This window comes from Nycticebus coucang, chromosome 8 (genome assembly GCF_027406575.1).
Source record: "Nycticebus coucang isolate mNycCou1 chromosome 8, mNycCou1.pri, whole genome shotgun sequence".
Taxonomy (NCBI): Eukaryota; Metazoa; Chordata; class Mammalia; order Primates; family Lorisidae; genus Nycticebus; species Nycticebus coucang.
This window is the reverse complement of record NC_069787.1, coordinates 96,764,384-96,778,661: the sequence shown is the minus strand read 5'-3', so window position 1 is coordinate 96,778,661 and position 14,278 is coordinate 96,764,384. Positions and strand designations below refer to the sequence as shown.

General features: G+C 39.4%; 1 protein-coding gene across 1 annotated transcript in view; it reads left to right on the top strand.

The window, feature by feature from the left end:
• DCAF1 (DDB1 and CUL4 associated factor 1) overlaps positions 1-14,278 on the top strand; it is a 79,869-nt gene that overhangs the window by 43,960 nt on the left and 21,631 nt on the right. Inside the window, exons 10-17 of the mRNA XM_053600722.1 lie at positions 1,276-1,455; positions 1,948-2,157; positions 2,840-3,009; positions 5,809-5,933; positions 6,831-8,094; positions 8,963-9,161; positions 11,064-11,146; positions 11,976-12,060. Coding sequence (XP_053456697.1) covers positions 1,276-1,455; positions 1,948-2,157; positions 2,840-3,009; positions 5,809-5,933; positions 6,831-8,094; positions 8,963-9,161; positions 11,064-11,146; positions 11,976-12,060 — 2,316 coding nt within the window. The remainder of the gene's footprint in view (positions 1-1,275; positions 1,456-1,947; positions 2,158-2,839; positions 3,010-5,808; positions 5,934-6,830; positions 8,095-8,962; positions 9,162-11,063; positions 11,147-11,975; positions 12,061-14,278) is intronic.

Below are 14,278 nucleotides of genomic sequence, written 5' to 3'. Positions count from 1 at the left end.
AGGGACCAGTCTGAGTAAAGCAAAACTCCATTTCTACTAAAAACAGAAAAATTGGCCAGGTGAGGTGGTACACACCTGTAGTCCCAGTTACTTTGGAGGCTGAAACAGGAGGATTGGTTGAGCCCAGGAGTTTGAGGTTGCTATGTGCTAGGCTGAAGCCATGGCACTCTAGCCTGGGTGCCAAAGGGAGACTCTTTAAAAAAAAAAGAAATAAAAGAATTTTAAGTAGGTAGTACTTTTGAAGAGTGCGAGGCCCCTAGACAACTCTTAGAAGACTCTTGCTGTTTCTATGCGTGAAACATTTTCCTAATATTCTGTGTGGCATGTCTTTTCTGGTAGAGTAAAACTGGTAAGTTTCTTCTTGTGTATTTATTCATCTGTTCTTATTTGTAAATAAGATAATCAGCCTTAATTTTTGTTTATTTCGAGTTCAACATTATGTGAGATAGGTAGTCTTTTGAGAATAGTAAACTAATCTGTATGTGTATATACAAAGTTAATTATGGCTAAGATAGAGGAAAAAAGTACCAAGTAACCTAGGAGATGCTTTATGATTTTATTATCTGAACCATAGTAGACATCAAAATGTGTGCAGCTGTGTCAATGAGATAATGGATACTAAACTTAGTATCAGAAGTCTCAAGCCACTTTTATCACCTTAGAGAAGTCCCTTAACCTTTCTGAGAGTCTCCTCCACATCCATTAAGTGGAAATCCTAAAACCTATGTAATAGCCATTGTGAGCATTAAATGATGTAAATATTTGTTGGCATTAAGTATAAATTGAATTTAAATATTTGTTAAATTTAGGTTGTTTTCAAGTTTGGAATGGATTATATTCTGAAATTGCAATTGTAAGGTGAACTTTTAAGAATGACTTAACTGGGCTCGGCACCTGTAGCACAGTGGTTACGGTGCCAGCCATATACACTGAAGTTGGCAGGTTCTAACCCAATACGGTGCCAACCACATACACTGAAGCTGGCAGGTTTGAACCCAGCCCTGGCCAGCTAAAACAATGACAACTGCAACAAAAAATGTCCGGCCTCTGTGGCAGGTGCCTGTAGTCCCAGCTACTTGGGAGGCTGAGGCAGGAGAATGGTTTGAGCCCAAGAGTTTGAGGTTGCTGTGAGCTGTGATGCTATGGCACTCTACTGAGGGTTACATAGAGGGACTCTGTCTCTGAAAAAAAAAGAATGACTTGACTGGGAATGGTCATTGTATTCCTTTGACCTCAAATTTAAAAGCTTTATGTTTTGTTTTTATTTTTTCACAGGTTTGCATGCATCCCCACAATGTTCTGTCTGATGTGGTGAACTATACTCTGTGGTTAATGGAGTGTTCTCATGCTTCAGGATGCTGCCATGCTACCATGTTTTTCTCAATTTGCTTTTCATTCCGGGCTGTCTTGGAGCTCTTTGACCGCTATGATGGTCTTCGCCGTCTGGTGAACTTGGTAAGGTTCTTTCAGTGGTTTTTCTCTCTACCAATAGGGGTTCTGCTTATTGTGGCTGCCCTTTAGTAGGACACCATTGAAGAAAAAATCTTCTGATTGGAGGAGTTTTGCTATTACTTATGTGAAATCTTTTTTACCCCTTTATTCATAAGTTTCTCTTTTTCTTAGTGGTGAGAGGACTTAGTATCATTGTAGACTTGCCTTGGATAAATATACTATTCCTCTGGGGGAATTGCTGTAGATTTTTCTGAAAGCAATAGCTTTTTACCTGTATTTCTTTTAGCATTTGTCATTTTTCAGTACAGGTTTAATGTTTTGCTCTCTTATAGCTGCTGTTAGCATGTTGTATATGTAGATATACTTTGATATTTGTCAATTTTGTTGAGCATAAAGAATTATTAAGTCTTTTCCTCTTTTTATCCTTTTATTTTCTCTGTTTTCTTGTTCTTTCCCCCCTCATTTTGCACCAATTGTTTGCCTCTTTCTTAATAGATTAGTACTTTGGAAATTTTAAATTTGGAAGATCAGGGGGCACTTCTGAGTGATGATGAAATATTTGCTAGCCGCCAAACTGGGAAACATACCTGCATGGCCTTGCGCAAGTACTTCGAGGCTCACCTGGCTATTAAATTGGAACAAGTGAAGCAGTCACTTCAGAGGACTGAGGGTGGCATTCTTGTTCACCCTCAACCCCCATACAAGGTGAGAGGACCTTGTCTTACAAAGAAGAGTTCTACTAACACTGTAGCATCTTGTGAAACTCACATTTAGATCAGTTGAATCTCTGCTGGATACATTGTTGGATTAAATTTGCCATGTATTGAGGCAGAACAATTGAAAATGGAAGTAATAGGTGAATTTCAAGGATTTCTTTTGCTCCTAGCTGTAAGTTGCTACTTTTTTGGGATATTAGAACTAAAAGATGAACTTAAATAGGTATAAAAGGGCTTTCTTTTATGACAGGTACTAGATAATCCTGCCTCCTGTGTGGACTTTTTTCCTGAAAGGTTGTGGCTGTAACTTCACTTCCCTATCATTTTGGAACTTAATGTTTTGGCATCAAGATCAGTATCTGCATATTTCAAAAATCAAAACTTGAAATCAATTACATGGTGTATCTCTCTCTTCTTGAGCTGTGAAACGTATGCATAAAGAAACCCTTTGTTATTTTGGAGGAAATGTTATTTTGAGTCTACTCACAAAAGATTGAACAGTATAAAGTCATTATCTCTCACAAATGGGCTATTGACTCAAGAATTGTGGAATTTGAAAGCTATTATTAGTTTTATTTTTAAAATTTTTTTGGCCAGTGAGCTGTGGTTAAGGATGTAGCAGGCAGATGATAGAGTCATATGTAATAATAATACATATCTCTCCTTTATAGGCATGTTCATATACTCATGAACAGATTGTGGAAATGATGGAGTTTTTGATAGAATATGGACCAGCGCAGCTGTATTGGGAACCAGCTGAAGTCTTCCTCAAACTTTCTTGTGTGCAACTCTTGTTGCAGCTTATTTCTATTGCCTGCAATTGGAAGACCTATTATGCAAGGTGGGACCAGAGAGTGGTTTCAAATGAAGTGTGAGCCTGCTTTTGGCTAAAGTTCATGTTGGTTTTTACAAGGCGTATGCTTAATAAACATTTGTTGAATTGAATTTAAATTTTGGACTTGAATCAGAGAAACTAAATTAAGCATGAAAATATGATTTTTAATTTACAAGGTGCTTATATATATATATATATGGTCGTGGTGTTTGTAAATATTACACAATAGGCAGAGATCAACATCTGTACTTAGAGAAATTATATAATTTACATGGCTGCAGCTGCAGAGCTGGGGTTAAAATTCCACCTTGAGGTTAGAGTCCCAGTATTCTTTGGTACTTAGAGTTTAAATGCTGCTACTACTTAACAACCATATATAATGTTTATTTTACTTTTGTATAAGACTGTCTTTTTACTCTTGGAATTCAACATATGGTTATGATTTTCACAATTCAGTTAAGGGCAGTCAGAGCCAAGCAGGATGAGGCTCAGAAAAGGGCGGTTGATATAATCGGGAGGTTGGGTGGGTTCTATTTGGAGATGATGTAAAAAGAAATAACACTATATTTTAGAAAAGATGGTCTGAAGTAAGATAGTAAGAAAGTTTTTTACCTTCTTTGCCTATTCACCCACTGCCATAAAGTTAAGAGGGGCTTATTTAGGGTGAATATAATCTGTTTGCTAAATCCCAGGGGTTATTTATAATGGGGTACTTTTGGAGTAGTTCTTAAACTTTTTGGTCTTAGGACCCCTTTACCATATTAAAAATCATATTATTAAGAACTCTTTAGAGTTTTTGTTTTTTGTGTTATATCTATAAATGTTTACTGTATTAGAAAGTAAAATTGAGAAAAATGTAAAAATTTTATTTATGCATTTATTTAAAAATGTCAATCCTTTTCATGTTTGCATTTTTTATGAAAAATTTCCAGAATAAAACCAGATAATTTTAGCAAGTTTAAAAAAACGTCTGGCTTAATATCTCATATCTGCTTCTGTATTCAATATCACACACCACATAATCCCTGGAAAACGCCAGTACACACTTGTGAGAGAATGAGAGTGCATTCAGCAACATCTTAGTACTGTTATGAAAATAGCTTTGACTTCAGACAGACCCTTCTGAAAGGGTCTCGAGGACTTCCAGGTATAGTTCTTGGTGACTATACTTTTAGCACTGCTGTTTTAGAGTATTGAAAAGAAGTATGTTATTTATTTAGAGAACTGCTCAAAGATGATTAAAGCTCAAAAGATAATTAGCAAGGATATAAAATACATTTTTTTACTGGTAAATGTATATTTGGATATTGAAAAAAATTATGTCCTTGATTTTGAGAGTTTAAAAATAAAATTAATAATGCTTTAAAATATACAGAACCTAGAGAAAACTGCTCTTAACCACTGTTATCTTTCTTTCTAGTTTTTAGTCCATGTTTGTAAATATATATAATTGAGATTATGCTATTTAATCAAATTCATATTTTTAATGAATATTTTGAAATACAGAAAGGCACAGAACAAAATAACTTCTCCAATCTTAATTAGGGCTGGCATATTGCCAAATTTGCTTCTTCCTTAATTCTCATCAATTCCTTTCTCAATTTCTTCTCCTCCTTCCCCCACCCCCGAGTGATCATTCTTCTGAATTTGGACTGTATTCTCTCCATTAATATGTTAATACAATACATACCATGTGTCCATACGCAATAATATAATACTACTTTGTATGTTTTGGAATTATATATTTTCCTAAATGCATCTTTTGCACCTTGCTTTCTTCACCCTTATGTTTTTGTGATTTATGCTGTATTTCTATACTATAGTTCATTCCTGTATTGATGGACATTTAGTGAGGTTTTTTTGTTTTTGTTCTTCTATTAAGTAAGTTGTATTATAACCTCCTTTTGGAGTCTCTCTTAAGGATATGATGTGTAGAACCTGGTTGGTAGGGTATCTGCATTTTTACATTTATTGGATATTGTCAAATTACTTGTAAAATACCATTAATACCACTTTATTCTCTTAGCAGTATATAAGAGCTTTCATTTTTCTACCTTCTTGCTGACACTTGGTATCATTAGAATTTTACCTTTAGATCTTATGTTTTCTACTTCATTAATGTATCTTGAGCCCTTTCTTTTATCCTTTAGAGCAGTGATTCTCAACCTTCCTAATGCTGCGACCCTTTAATATAGTTCCTGTGGGTGACCCACAGGTTGAGAACCGTTGCTTTAGAGTCTTTGAAAACAGTTCTCACTGGTGTAGAGTAGTTTGGATTTGGGTATACTATAATTTATTCATTTTATGTATGTGGGTTTTCTAATTCTTTTACTATTTTAAATGATGTGTTAATGGACATTTTGGTACATAAATACTTCTTTGTATCTCTGATTATTTCTTTGGGGCAGATTGCTAGAGGAGAAATGTCTGGACTAAAGTTTATGAATATATTCTAATGTGTTCCATGTATCTCTCATTTTGTGCTTCCTGATTACCCTGTAGAAAGTGTGTACTAATTTCTAGTCCCATGAAAACTTTGAGAGTATTATGTTATATTGTCTTTATATGTACTCTCCAGCATTGGGGATTATTCTTTTTTTTAATCTTAGCAGTTTGATAGGTATAAATTCCTTTCTTATATTTTTTGGAAATAATGTCACGTGATTTAACAAATCCTGTCTTGATGTCACAGCTGGGCATAGAGCCACACAGGTAGTGGTTCTGGTCTATTCTCTCTTTTTAACTGTGATTATTTTTTATGGCTGTATTTTAGTTTCCTTTTGACTAATTCTTCTTCCTATCCAGGAATGATACTGTGCGCTTTGCTTTGGATGTCCTGGCTATCCTCACTGTGGTACCAAAAATCCAGCTCCAGTTGGCAGAATCGGTGGACGTGCTAGATGAGGCTGGCTCTACCATCTCTACCATAGGTAGGTTGTACTTTGCCATTTTTGCCATTTTTGGTCTGGATTTGTTTTCCTTTGCTATTCTGGTTCTAGTTACTCACTCGATTTTGGAATATTAGAACAAAAAGTAATATGGTTCCTTGTTATAGGTGCCAGTTTCACATAGGGACTAATGCTAGTAAACACAAGTTTTCTGCAATGCTACATGTACAGTCCTGAAAACCTTATATTCTGCAAAGTCTTGCACTAAAAATAAAGTTTAGAGGAAAAATGAGTTGGGGTAGGTAGTAAAAGACTTAAGCAACTTTGTAATCAGTACATTAAAAAAAGCCAGTAATTGTTAAGTAGCTCAAAATAGGTAGAAACTGTCATATACTTACAAAAAGGAAAATAGACTTTGTTTGCAAATACACTCTATTAAGAGCAGGGTTAATGAGGGTATTGCTGAAGTGAGTATGGAAAGGACTGTACTAGCTAAGGGTCCTAGGATACATTACTCTGCGGAGAAAGCCCAAGGCTCAGGGACTTGTTATTGATGTTCTTAGTATGTAGTAGAAAGATTTTGGTACCACAGTAGGATCAAAGCTGAGGGCTTTTTTCTCTTTGAAGCTGCAGAAGGTTTTAATTTATTACCAATATTGTTGCTCCTTTTATCTGGGAAAAATTGTACATGAACCTTGGTGACTTCTATATAATACTGACATCATTCTCCTATTTAATAACTTTATATAAGGTATTACATCATAAAGACACATTCTGGTAGAAGTGATTGTAGTTTATACAAATAATTTGTTGTACTTTTTTAAAAGTGAGGTAATTTTTAAAAAGTAAAGCAAAATGAATAGAACTCCCAAGTTTTGACTCTGGAATAACCATTGAAGTTGGTCATTAGTTTTATGATATAATGTTTTTCCCCAATAGGTATCAGCATTATTTTGGGAGTGGCTGAGGGTGAGTTCTTTATCCATGATGCTGAAATTCAGAAGTCAGCACTTCAAATTATCATCAATTGTGTGTGTGGCCCGGATAACCGAATATCTAGTATTGGCAAATTTATCTCTGGTACTCCTCGGAGAAAGCTGCCTCAAACCCCCAAAAGCAGTGAGCACACCCTGGCCAAGATGTGGAATGTGGTTCAATCCAACAATGGGATCAAAGTGCTCCTGTCCCTACTGTCCATCAAGATGCCCATCACAGATGCAGACCAGATCCGAGCCCTGGCCTGCAAAGCCCTGGTCGGCCTGTCTCGCAGTAGCACTGTCCGGCAGATCATCAGCAAACTGCCCCTTTTCAGCAGCTGCCAGATCCAGCAGCTGATGAAAGAGCCTGTGCTGCAGGACAAGCGTAGTGACCATGTCAAGTTCTGCAAGTATGCCGCTGAGCTCATTGAACGGGTGTCAGGAAAACCGCTTCTCATTGGCACTGATGTGTCCCTGGCACGACTGCAGAAAGCAGATGTTGTTGCCCAGTCAAGAATTTCCTTCCCTGAGAAAGAGTTGCTTTTGTTGATACGAAACCATCTTATTTCTAAAGGGCTTGGAGAGACAGCAACTGTGCTGACGAAAGAGGCGGACCTGCCCATGACTGCTGCCTCCCATTCTTCTGCTTTTACCCCAGTCACTGCTGCTGCTTCTCCTGTCTCTCTTCCCCGCACCCCTCGTATTGCCAATGGCATTGCAACTCGACTGGGCAGCCATGCTGCCGTGGGTGCTTCTGCCCCTTCTGTCCCTACTGCCCATCCTCAACCACGTCCCCCCCAGGGTTCGCAAGCTCTGCCCGGCCCATCTTATACAGGCAACTCCCCTTTGATTGGTAGAATCAGCTTTATCAGAGAGAGGCCATCACCCTGCAATGGCAGGAAAATCAGAGTGTTGCGGCAGAAGTCGGACCATGGCGCCTATAGCCAAAGCCCAGCCATAAAAAAGCAGTTGGACAGACATCTTCCTTCCCCACCTACACTGGACAGTATCATCACAGAATATCTCAGAGAACAACATGCCCGCTGCAAGAATCCAGTTGCCACCTGCCCACCTTTCTCTCTCTTTACTCCTCACCAGTGTCCTGAGCCAAAACAGAGGCGGCAAGCGCCAATAAACTTTACCTCAAGACTAAACCGCAGGGCATCATTTCCAAAGTATGGAGGGGTGGATGGTGGCTGCTTTGATAGGCACCTTATCTTTAGCAGGTAAGAAGAAGCCCCCCTCTCCCTGGGAATTGGAATGGTTTTTCTATTTAACTCAAAAGTGTTTGGCTAGTATCAGCATGGAGTGATTGGTCCTAAAACCTTTTTCTTGGCCTGAAAATTATTACTGATTGTCACTTTGTATAATACACAAACAATGTAACTGTACCATCTTTTGCCAAGCATGGGTTCCTCATGTGGTTGTTGACAATATATTGAATACTCTATTCTCGTTACAAGAGACTACATCTCTGTATTCTCAAGTATGTTTTCTAGAACCCATGCAACACACTGTCCCTACTCAGGCTCCAAGCTTGCTTTTGGGTGGTCCAAGTTGCCTCCCGTTCTTACTCTATATAATAATTATAAAGGTTGTGGGATCATGGATTTTTTTTTTTTTTTTTTTGTAGAGACAGAGTTTCACTTTATTGCCCTCGGTAGAGTGCCGTGGCGTCACACAGCTCACAGCAACCTCCAACTCCTGGGCTTAGGCGATTCTCCTGCCTCAGCCTCCCCAGTAGCTGGGACTACAGGCGCCTGCCACAACGCCCAGCTATTTTTTTGTTGCAGTTTGGCCGGGGCCGGGTTTGAACCCGCCACCCTTGGTATATGGGGCCTGCGCCCTGCTCACTGAGCCACAGGCGCCGCTTGGGATCATGGATTTTTAATGTTGGAAGTTTTGTTATTTAAGTTTATAAATGGAGATCCTTTGTTATCATTTGAAATGTAAATGAACCACTGAAGGTCGCTGATTTTGGAAGAACCAAGAAGCATTAATGCTCTATATTTTCTCTTCCATTCTTCTAGCAAAGTTTGCCTTTTCTGAGGCCCTATATAGTCTTTGTCTCTGATTTTCTCTTTTTTTGCTTAGATTCCGTCCTATTTCAGTGTTCCGGGAAGCCAATGAGGATGAGAGTGGCTTCACTTGCTGTGCATTCTCAGCACGGGAACGGTTCCTGATGCTTGGTACCTGCACGGGACAGCTGAAGCTCTATAATGTGTTTAGTGGGCAGGAGGAGGCCAGCTATAATTGTCACAACTCGGCCATCACACACCTTGAACCTTCTAGGGTAAAGATCCCTTCCTAGGATGTTCTGAATTATCCTTCTTAGATGGGTTTAGTAAACTGGACTAAAGGAAGCTCACTCTTTATTGTGGTTTTTATTTATTTATTTTTGAGACAAGATTTGGCTTTATCACCCAGACTGGAGTACAATGGGATAATCACAGCTCACTGCAACCTCCAATTCCCGATCTTCTTGCCTTACTTAACCCCTAAAGTAGCTAGGACTATAGGTGTGTACTACCATGCCTGGCTAATTTTTTAATTTTTTGTAGAGATGAGGTCTTGCTATGTTGTCCCAGCTTGTCTTGAACTGGCCTTAAACAATCTTCCTGCCTTGGTCTTGCAAAGTGCTGGATACAGGAGTGAGCCATGGTACGTGGCCTGAGATTTGTATTTGAGTTTGACTCATATTTCACATGGAGTCTGAGGAATGTGGCCAAATATTAGGAAAAGAGGTCCCATCTTTGATTTTTTTTTGAGACAGTCTCACTTTGTCACCTTTGGTAGAGTGCTGTGACGTCATAGCTCACAGCAACCTCCAACTCTTGGACTTAAGCGATTCTCTTACCTCATCCTCCCTAGTAGCTGGGACTACAGGTGCCTGCCACAATGCCTGGCTGTTTTTTTGTTGTTGTTTATCAACCCTGGGCAGTTCAAACCCATCAGCCCAGGAGCATGTGGCCGGCATCCAAACCACTGAGCTACGGGTACCCAGCCTGTCTTTGACATATTTCCGAGTTTTTTTCTCCATGCCCTTGGAACTATTATATTTGTTACATAAATTCAGGAAGATTTAATATTCTCTTAAATTTAGTTAACTTTCCAGAATAGTACAAGTCCATCCTAGTGGCTTCTGATAATTTCTTACTTTCTGGTAGTTTTTCTAAGTCTCTTTAATCCAATAATGGGCTTTTCTTTCTCTCTCTCTCTTTTCTTTTTCTTCCTTTTTCTCTTTCTCTTTTCCTCTTTCTCTCTTTCTCTTACCCTCTCTCCGCTCCTCCCTCCCTCCCTTCCAACAAAGTTAGGTATCTAGCTCTGTCGCCCAGACTAGAGTCCAGTAGTACAACCATAGCTCACTGTGTCTTCGGAACACTTGGACTCAGGCCAACCTCCTGCCTCTCAACCCTCCTGAGAGCACATGAGCACGCCCAACTAATTGGGTTTTAATGGTCTTTTTTTTTTTTTTTTTGAGATACAGTTTCACTTTGTCACCCTTGATAGAGTTCTGTGACATCATAGCTCACAGCAACTTCAAAACTCTTGGGCTCAAGCACTGCTCTTGCCTCAGTCTTCCGAAAAGCTGGGACTACAGGCGCCCACCACAATGCCTGGCTTTACTCAGGCTGGTCTTGAACCTGTGATCTCTAGCAATCCACTCACCTCGGTCTCCCAGAGTGCTAGGATTACAAGAGTGAGGAAATGCTGGTTTTTTTTTTTTTTTTTTTGAGATAGTCTCACTCTGTTGCCCAGACTAGAGTACCAGGGGGTTAGACTAGCTCACAGCAACCTCAGACTCCTGGGTTCAAGCAATCCTTCTGCCTCAGCCTCCCGAGTAGGTGGGACTATTGGTGCCACCACACCACCACAATGCCTGGCTAATTTTTCTGTTTTTAGTAGAGATGGGTCTCAATCTTGCTTAGGTTGGTTGGTCTCTCTCTCTCTCTCTCTCTCTTTTTTTTTTTTTTTAAAGAGATGGGGTCTTGCTGTGTAGCTTGGGCTGGTCTTGAGCTCTTGGTCTTAAGTCATTCTTCCATCTTGGCCTCCCAAAGTGCTGACATTATATGCATGAGCCACTGTACTCCCAACAATGTTTTTTATTCACATATTTTAAAATGCTAACTGTAGTTTATAAAAGCTGCAAGATACATAAACACATGATAACCTACATAGGGCCTTCTTCTTTTAGGATGGGTCCTTGCTGCTGACATCTGCTACTTGGAGCCAGCCTTTGTCTGCACTTTGGGGAATGAAATCAGTATTTGATATGAAGTATGTATTTGCTTTTGCATTCTTATCTCTCTGTGTTTTATTTATCCCAAATTTATAACTCCCTTCATTTGCTTCTTAGATTGGAAGTTTTTTGGAAAGAGAGGAATTCTAGGAATTATTGCTAGTTGTTCCCATTCTCACTTAAGGTTCCTAGTTAATAAGATGGTATTTTTTTTTTTTTTTTTTTTTTGAGATAGTCTCACTATGTCACCTTCGGTAGAGTACCATGGCATCACAGCTCACAGCAACCTCAAACTCTTGGGCTTAAGTGATTCTCTTGCCTCAGCCACCCAAGTAGCTGGGACTACAGGTGCCCGCCACAGTGCCCAGGTATTTTTTGTTGCAGTTGTCATTGTCGTTTAGCTGGCCCAGACCGGGTTCGAACCTACCGGCCTCGGTGTATGTGGCTGGCCCCGTAACCACTGTGCTATGGGCCCCAAGCCAAGAAGTTATATTTCTTAATTCCTAGATCTTCTCATAAGGTATATACATTTCCATTATGCAGCAGATCCTAACTCACACATCTATGTATTTTCCCATGTTTACATATGACAGTTATTTGCACTCTTGCTGATTTCAAAAGCACATGTGCCCTGTTAACCATTTTGCTAACCAGGGAATTCTAATTAATTATTTTTGGTCTGCTTTGACAAACTGATAGATAGAATTTTCTTTTTAATCTTAAGTATATGATTGTTTTATCTGAGAGCCAAGGATCTTCAGGTGACTGTGGTTGTGCAAGAGGCTGAGGAGCACCTTTATTTTTAGTTGGTTAAAGGAGTATGTCCTGAGGGTCTGTTACTTTAGTACTCCTGTTGTTTGTCCATAGGCATTCCTTCACAGAAGATCACTATGTTGAGTTCAGTAAACACTCTCAGGATCGGGTGATAGGCACAAAAGGAGACATTGCCCATGTAAGTATTTAAGAATTCACTGCTTTCAAGGTGATGATGCCCATCTGTTCATACTGAAATCTTCCTGACTGAAAGTGAAGATTTAAATCCTGTCGGCAACTAGAAATTAATTAGTGATGGTCCTTCTAATTAGAATTTAGAAATATAATACAGTAGTTCTAGACTATATGGGCAAAATGTAAAAGGGCTGAACAAGAACTTAATCCGGGAATTTGAGAAAAATGTCATTAGCACAGCAGATATTAATATTTTTTAGTTCATACAAAGTTTTAGATGAAATAAAGTCTCAGCTTTTATGGAGACTCATTGGGGAGACAATAAATAAAGATGTGTGTTAGGTGGTAAGTGCTTCAGAGAAAAAGAAAGCAGGGTAAAAATAGGAAAAGCTTGGTGATGTGTGGAACTTCTGTTTTTAACTAGGCTAGTTACCATCACTGATTGGATAAAGTTTAAGCAGAGCCTTGAAGGAAATGTGTCATGCAAATACCTAGAAGAAGAGTGTTCTAAAGTAGGGGAAATAGCAAGAGAAAAGCCTGTGCTTGGGAAGTGGGAAGAAGAAGAGAGCTGAGATCAGTGAGGAAGCCTTATTTATTAGCATCTTGCAGGCAGTAGTTAGAACCTTTGGCTTTTCCTTTGAGTGATATGAAGACATGGAGGGTGAACAGAGGATATAAAGTTATTAAAGCATAACTCTGGTTTCTGTGAGAGCGGCAAGAGCAGGCCTTCCACGTAGGACATTATTGGACCAGCTGATAATGTGAGAGGAGCAGTGGGGCTGGTCCCAAGTAGGCATGGCAAAGGTGATGAGCAGTGAGAAGACTTGACCTGGGGTTTTAGACATGTGAAGTTTGAGACTTTATTAAACATTCAAGTAGGGAATGAGAAGTTGAATACACAAATTGGGAGTTCAGGAGAGAGGTCTTGGATAAGAGATATAAATGTGGGACTTGTCCACATACTGATAATATTTAGAGATATGAAGCTGGATGAGATAGATCATCAAGGGAGCTAGAGAAGAGAAGTATGCAGACATAGCCCTGGCATCATGTGCCAGTTTTAAAAGTTGCCAAATGAGGAACTTGGAAACAAGATCAAAGACGGTGGTCAGTAAGGCAGAAGGAAACCCCAGGAAAAAGAAGTACTCTAGAAGCCAAGGAAGGACTGTGTTTCGAGGAAGGATTGATCACCTGGATCAGAAACTGCTGACGAGTTTATCATAAGATAAGAGATGACCTTTCATTTAGTAGTGTGTAGTTCATTGTTAACCATGTCAAGAAATAGTTCTGTACACAAGGGCGCGGGATAGGGGAGGGGCAAAAACCAAATTAGAGGTTGCTAATTAGAAAATAAAGAAATGGACACACTGAGTATAAAAATGAAGCAGAAAAGTAGGATAGTAGGTTGGGTGGGGAGGAATATGAGATGGTAAAGCAAAGGTTCTCCCCTCAGCTTTTTTTTTTTTTTTTTGAGACCAGCTCACTATGTTGCCCTGGGTAGAGTACAGTGAGAGTGCAGTAGCGTCACAGCTCACAGCAACCTCAAACTCTTGGGCTTAAGTGATTCTCTTGCCTCAGCCTCCCAAGTAGCTGGGACAACAGGCGCCTGTCACAACTACTGCCTATTGTTAAAACATTTTCAGCCAAAAAGTTGAAAGGGTAGTGCATGTAACTGCCACCTAGATTTGTTATTTTGCCATACTTTTTTCCGTGTAAGTGTGTATTTGTATGTGTTTCTGAATTATTCGTAAGTAATTTACAAACACCATGGCATTTTTATACCTAACACTGATAGTAGGTGTTTCCCAATAGTAAAACATTTTATTACTTATCACACAATTACCACATTTAAGAAAATTTATAGTAATTTCCAAATATCTTTTTTTTTTGAAGCAAAGTTTTACTTTGTTGCTCTCAGTAGAGTGCTATTCCGGCACAGCTCACAGCAACCCCAAACTCTTAGGCTTAAGCAATTCTCTTGCCTCAGCCTCTCAGATGGCTGAGACTACAGGCACCCGCCACAACACCCGGCTATTTTTTAGAGATGAGGTCTTGCTCTGGTTCAGGCTGGTGTTGAACTCATGAGTTCAGGCAGTCCACCTACCTTGGTCTCCCAGAGTGCTAGGATTACAAGTGTGAGCCACCATACCTGGCCTAATCCCAAATATCATCTAACACCCAGTCTATAATCAGTTTTCCCAGTTATTCCTGATGTATGTGGT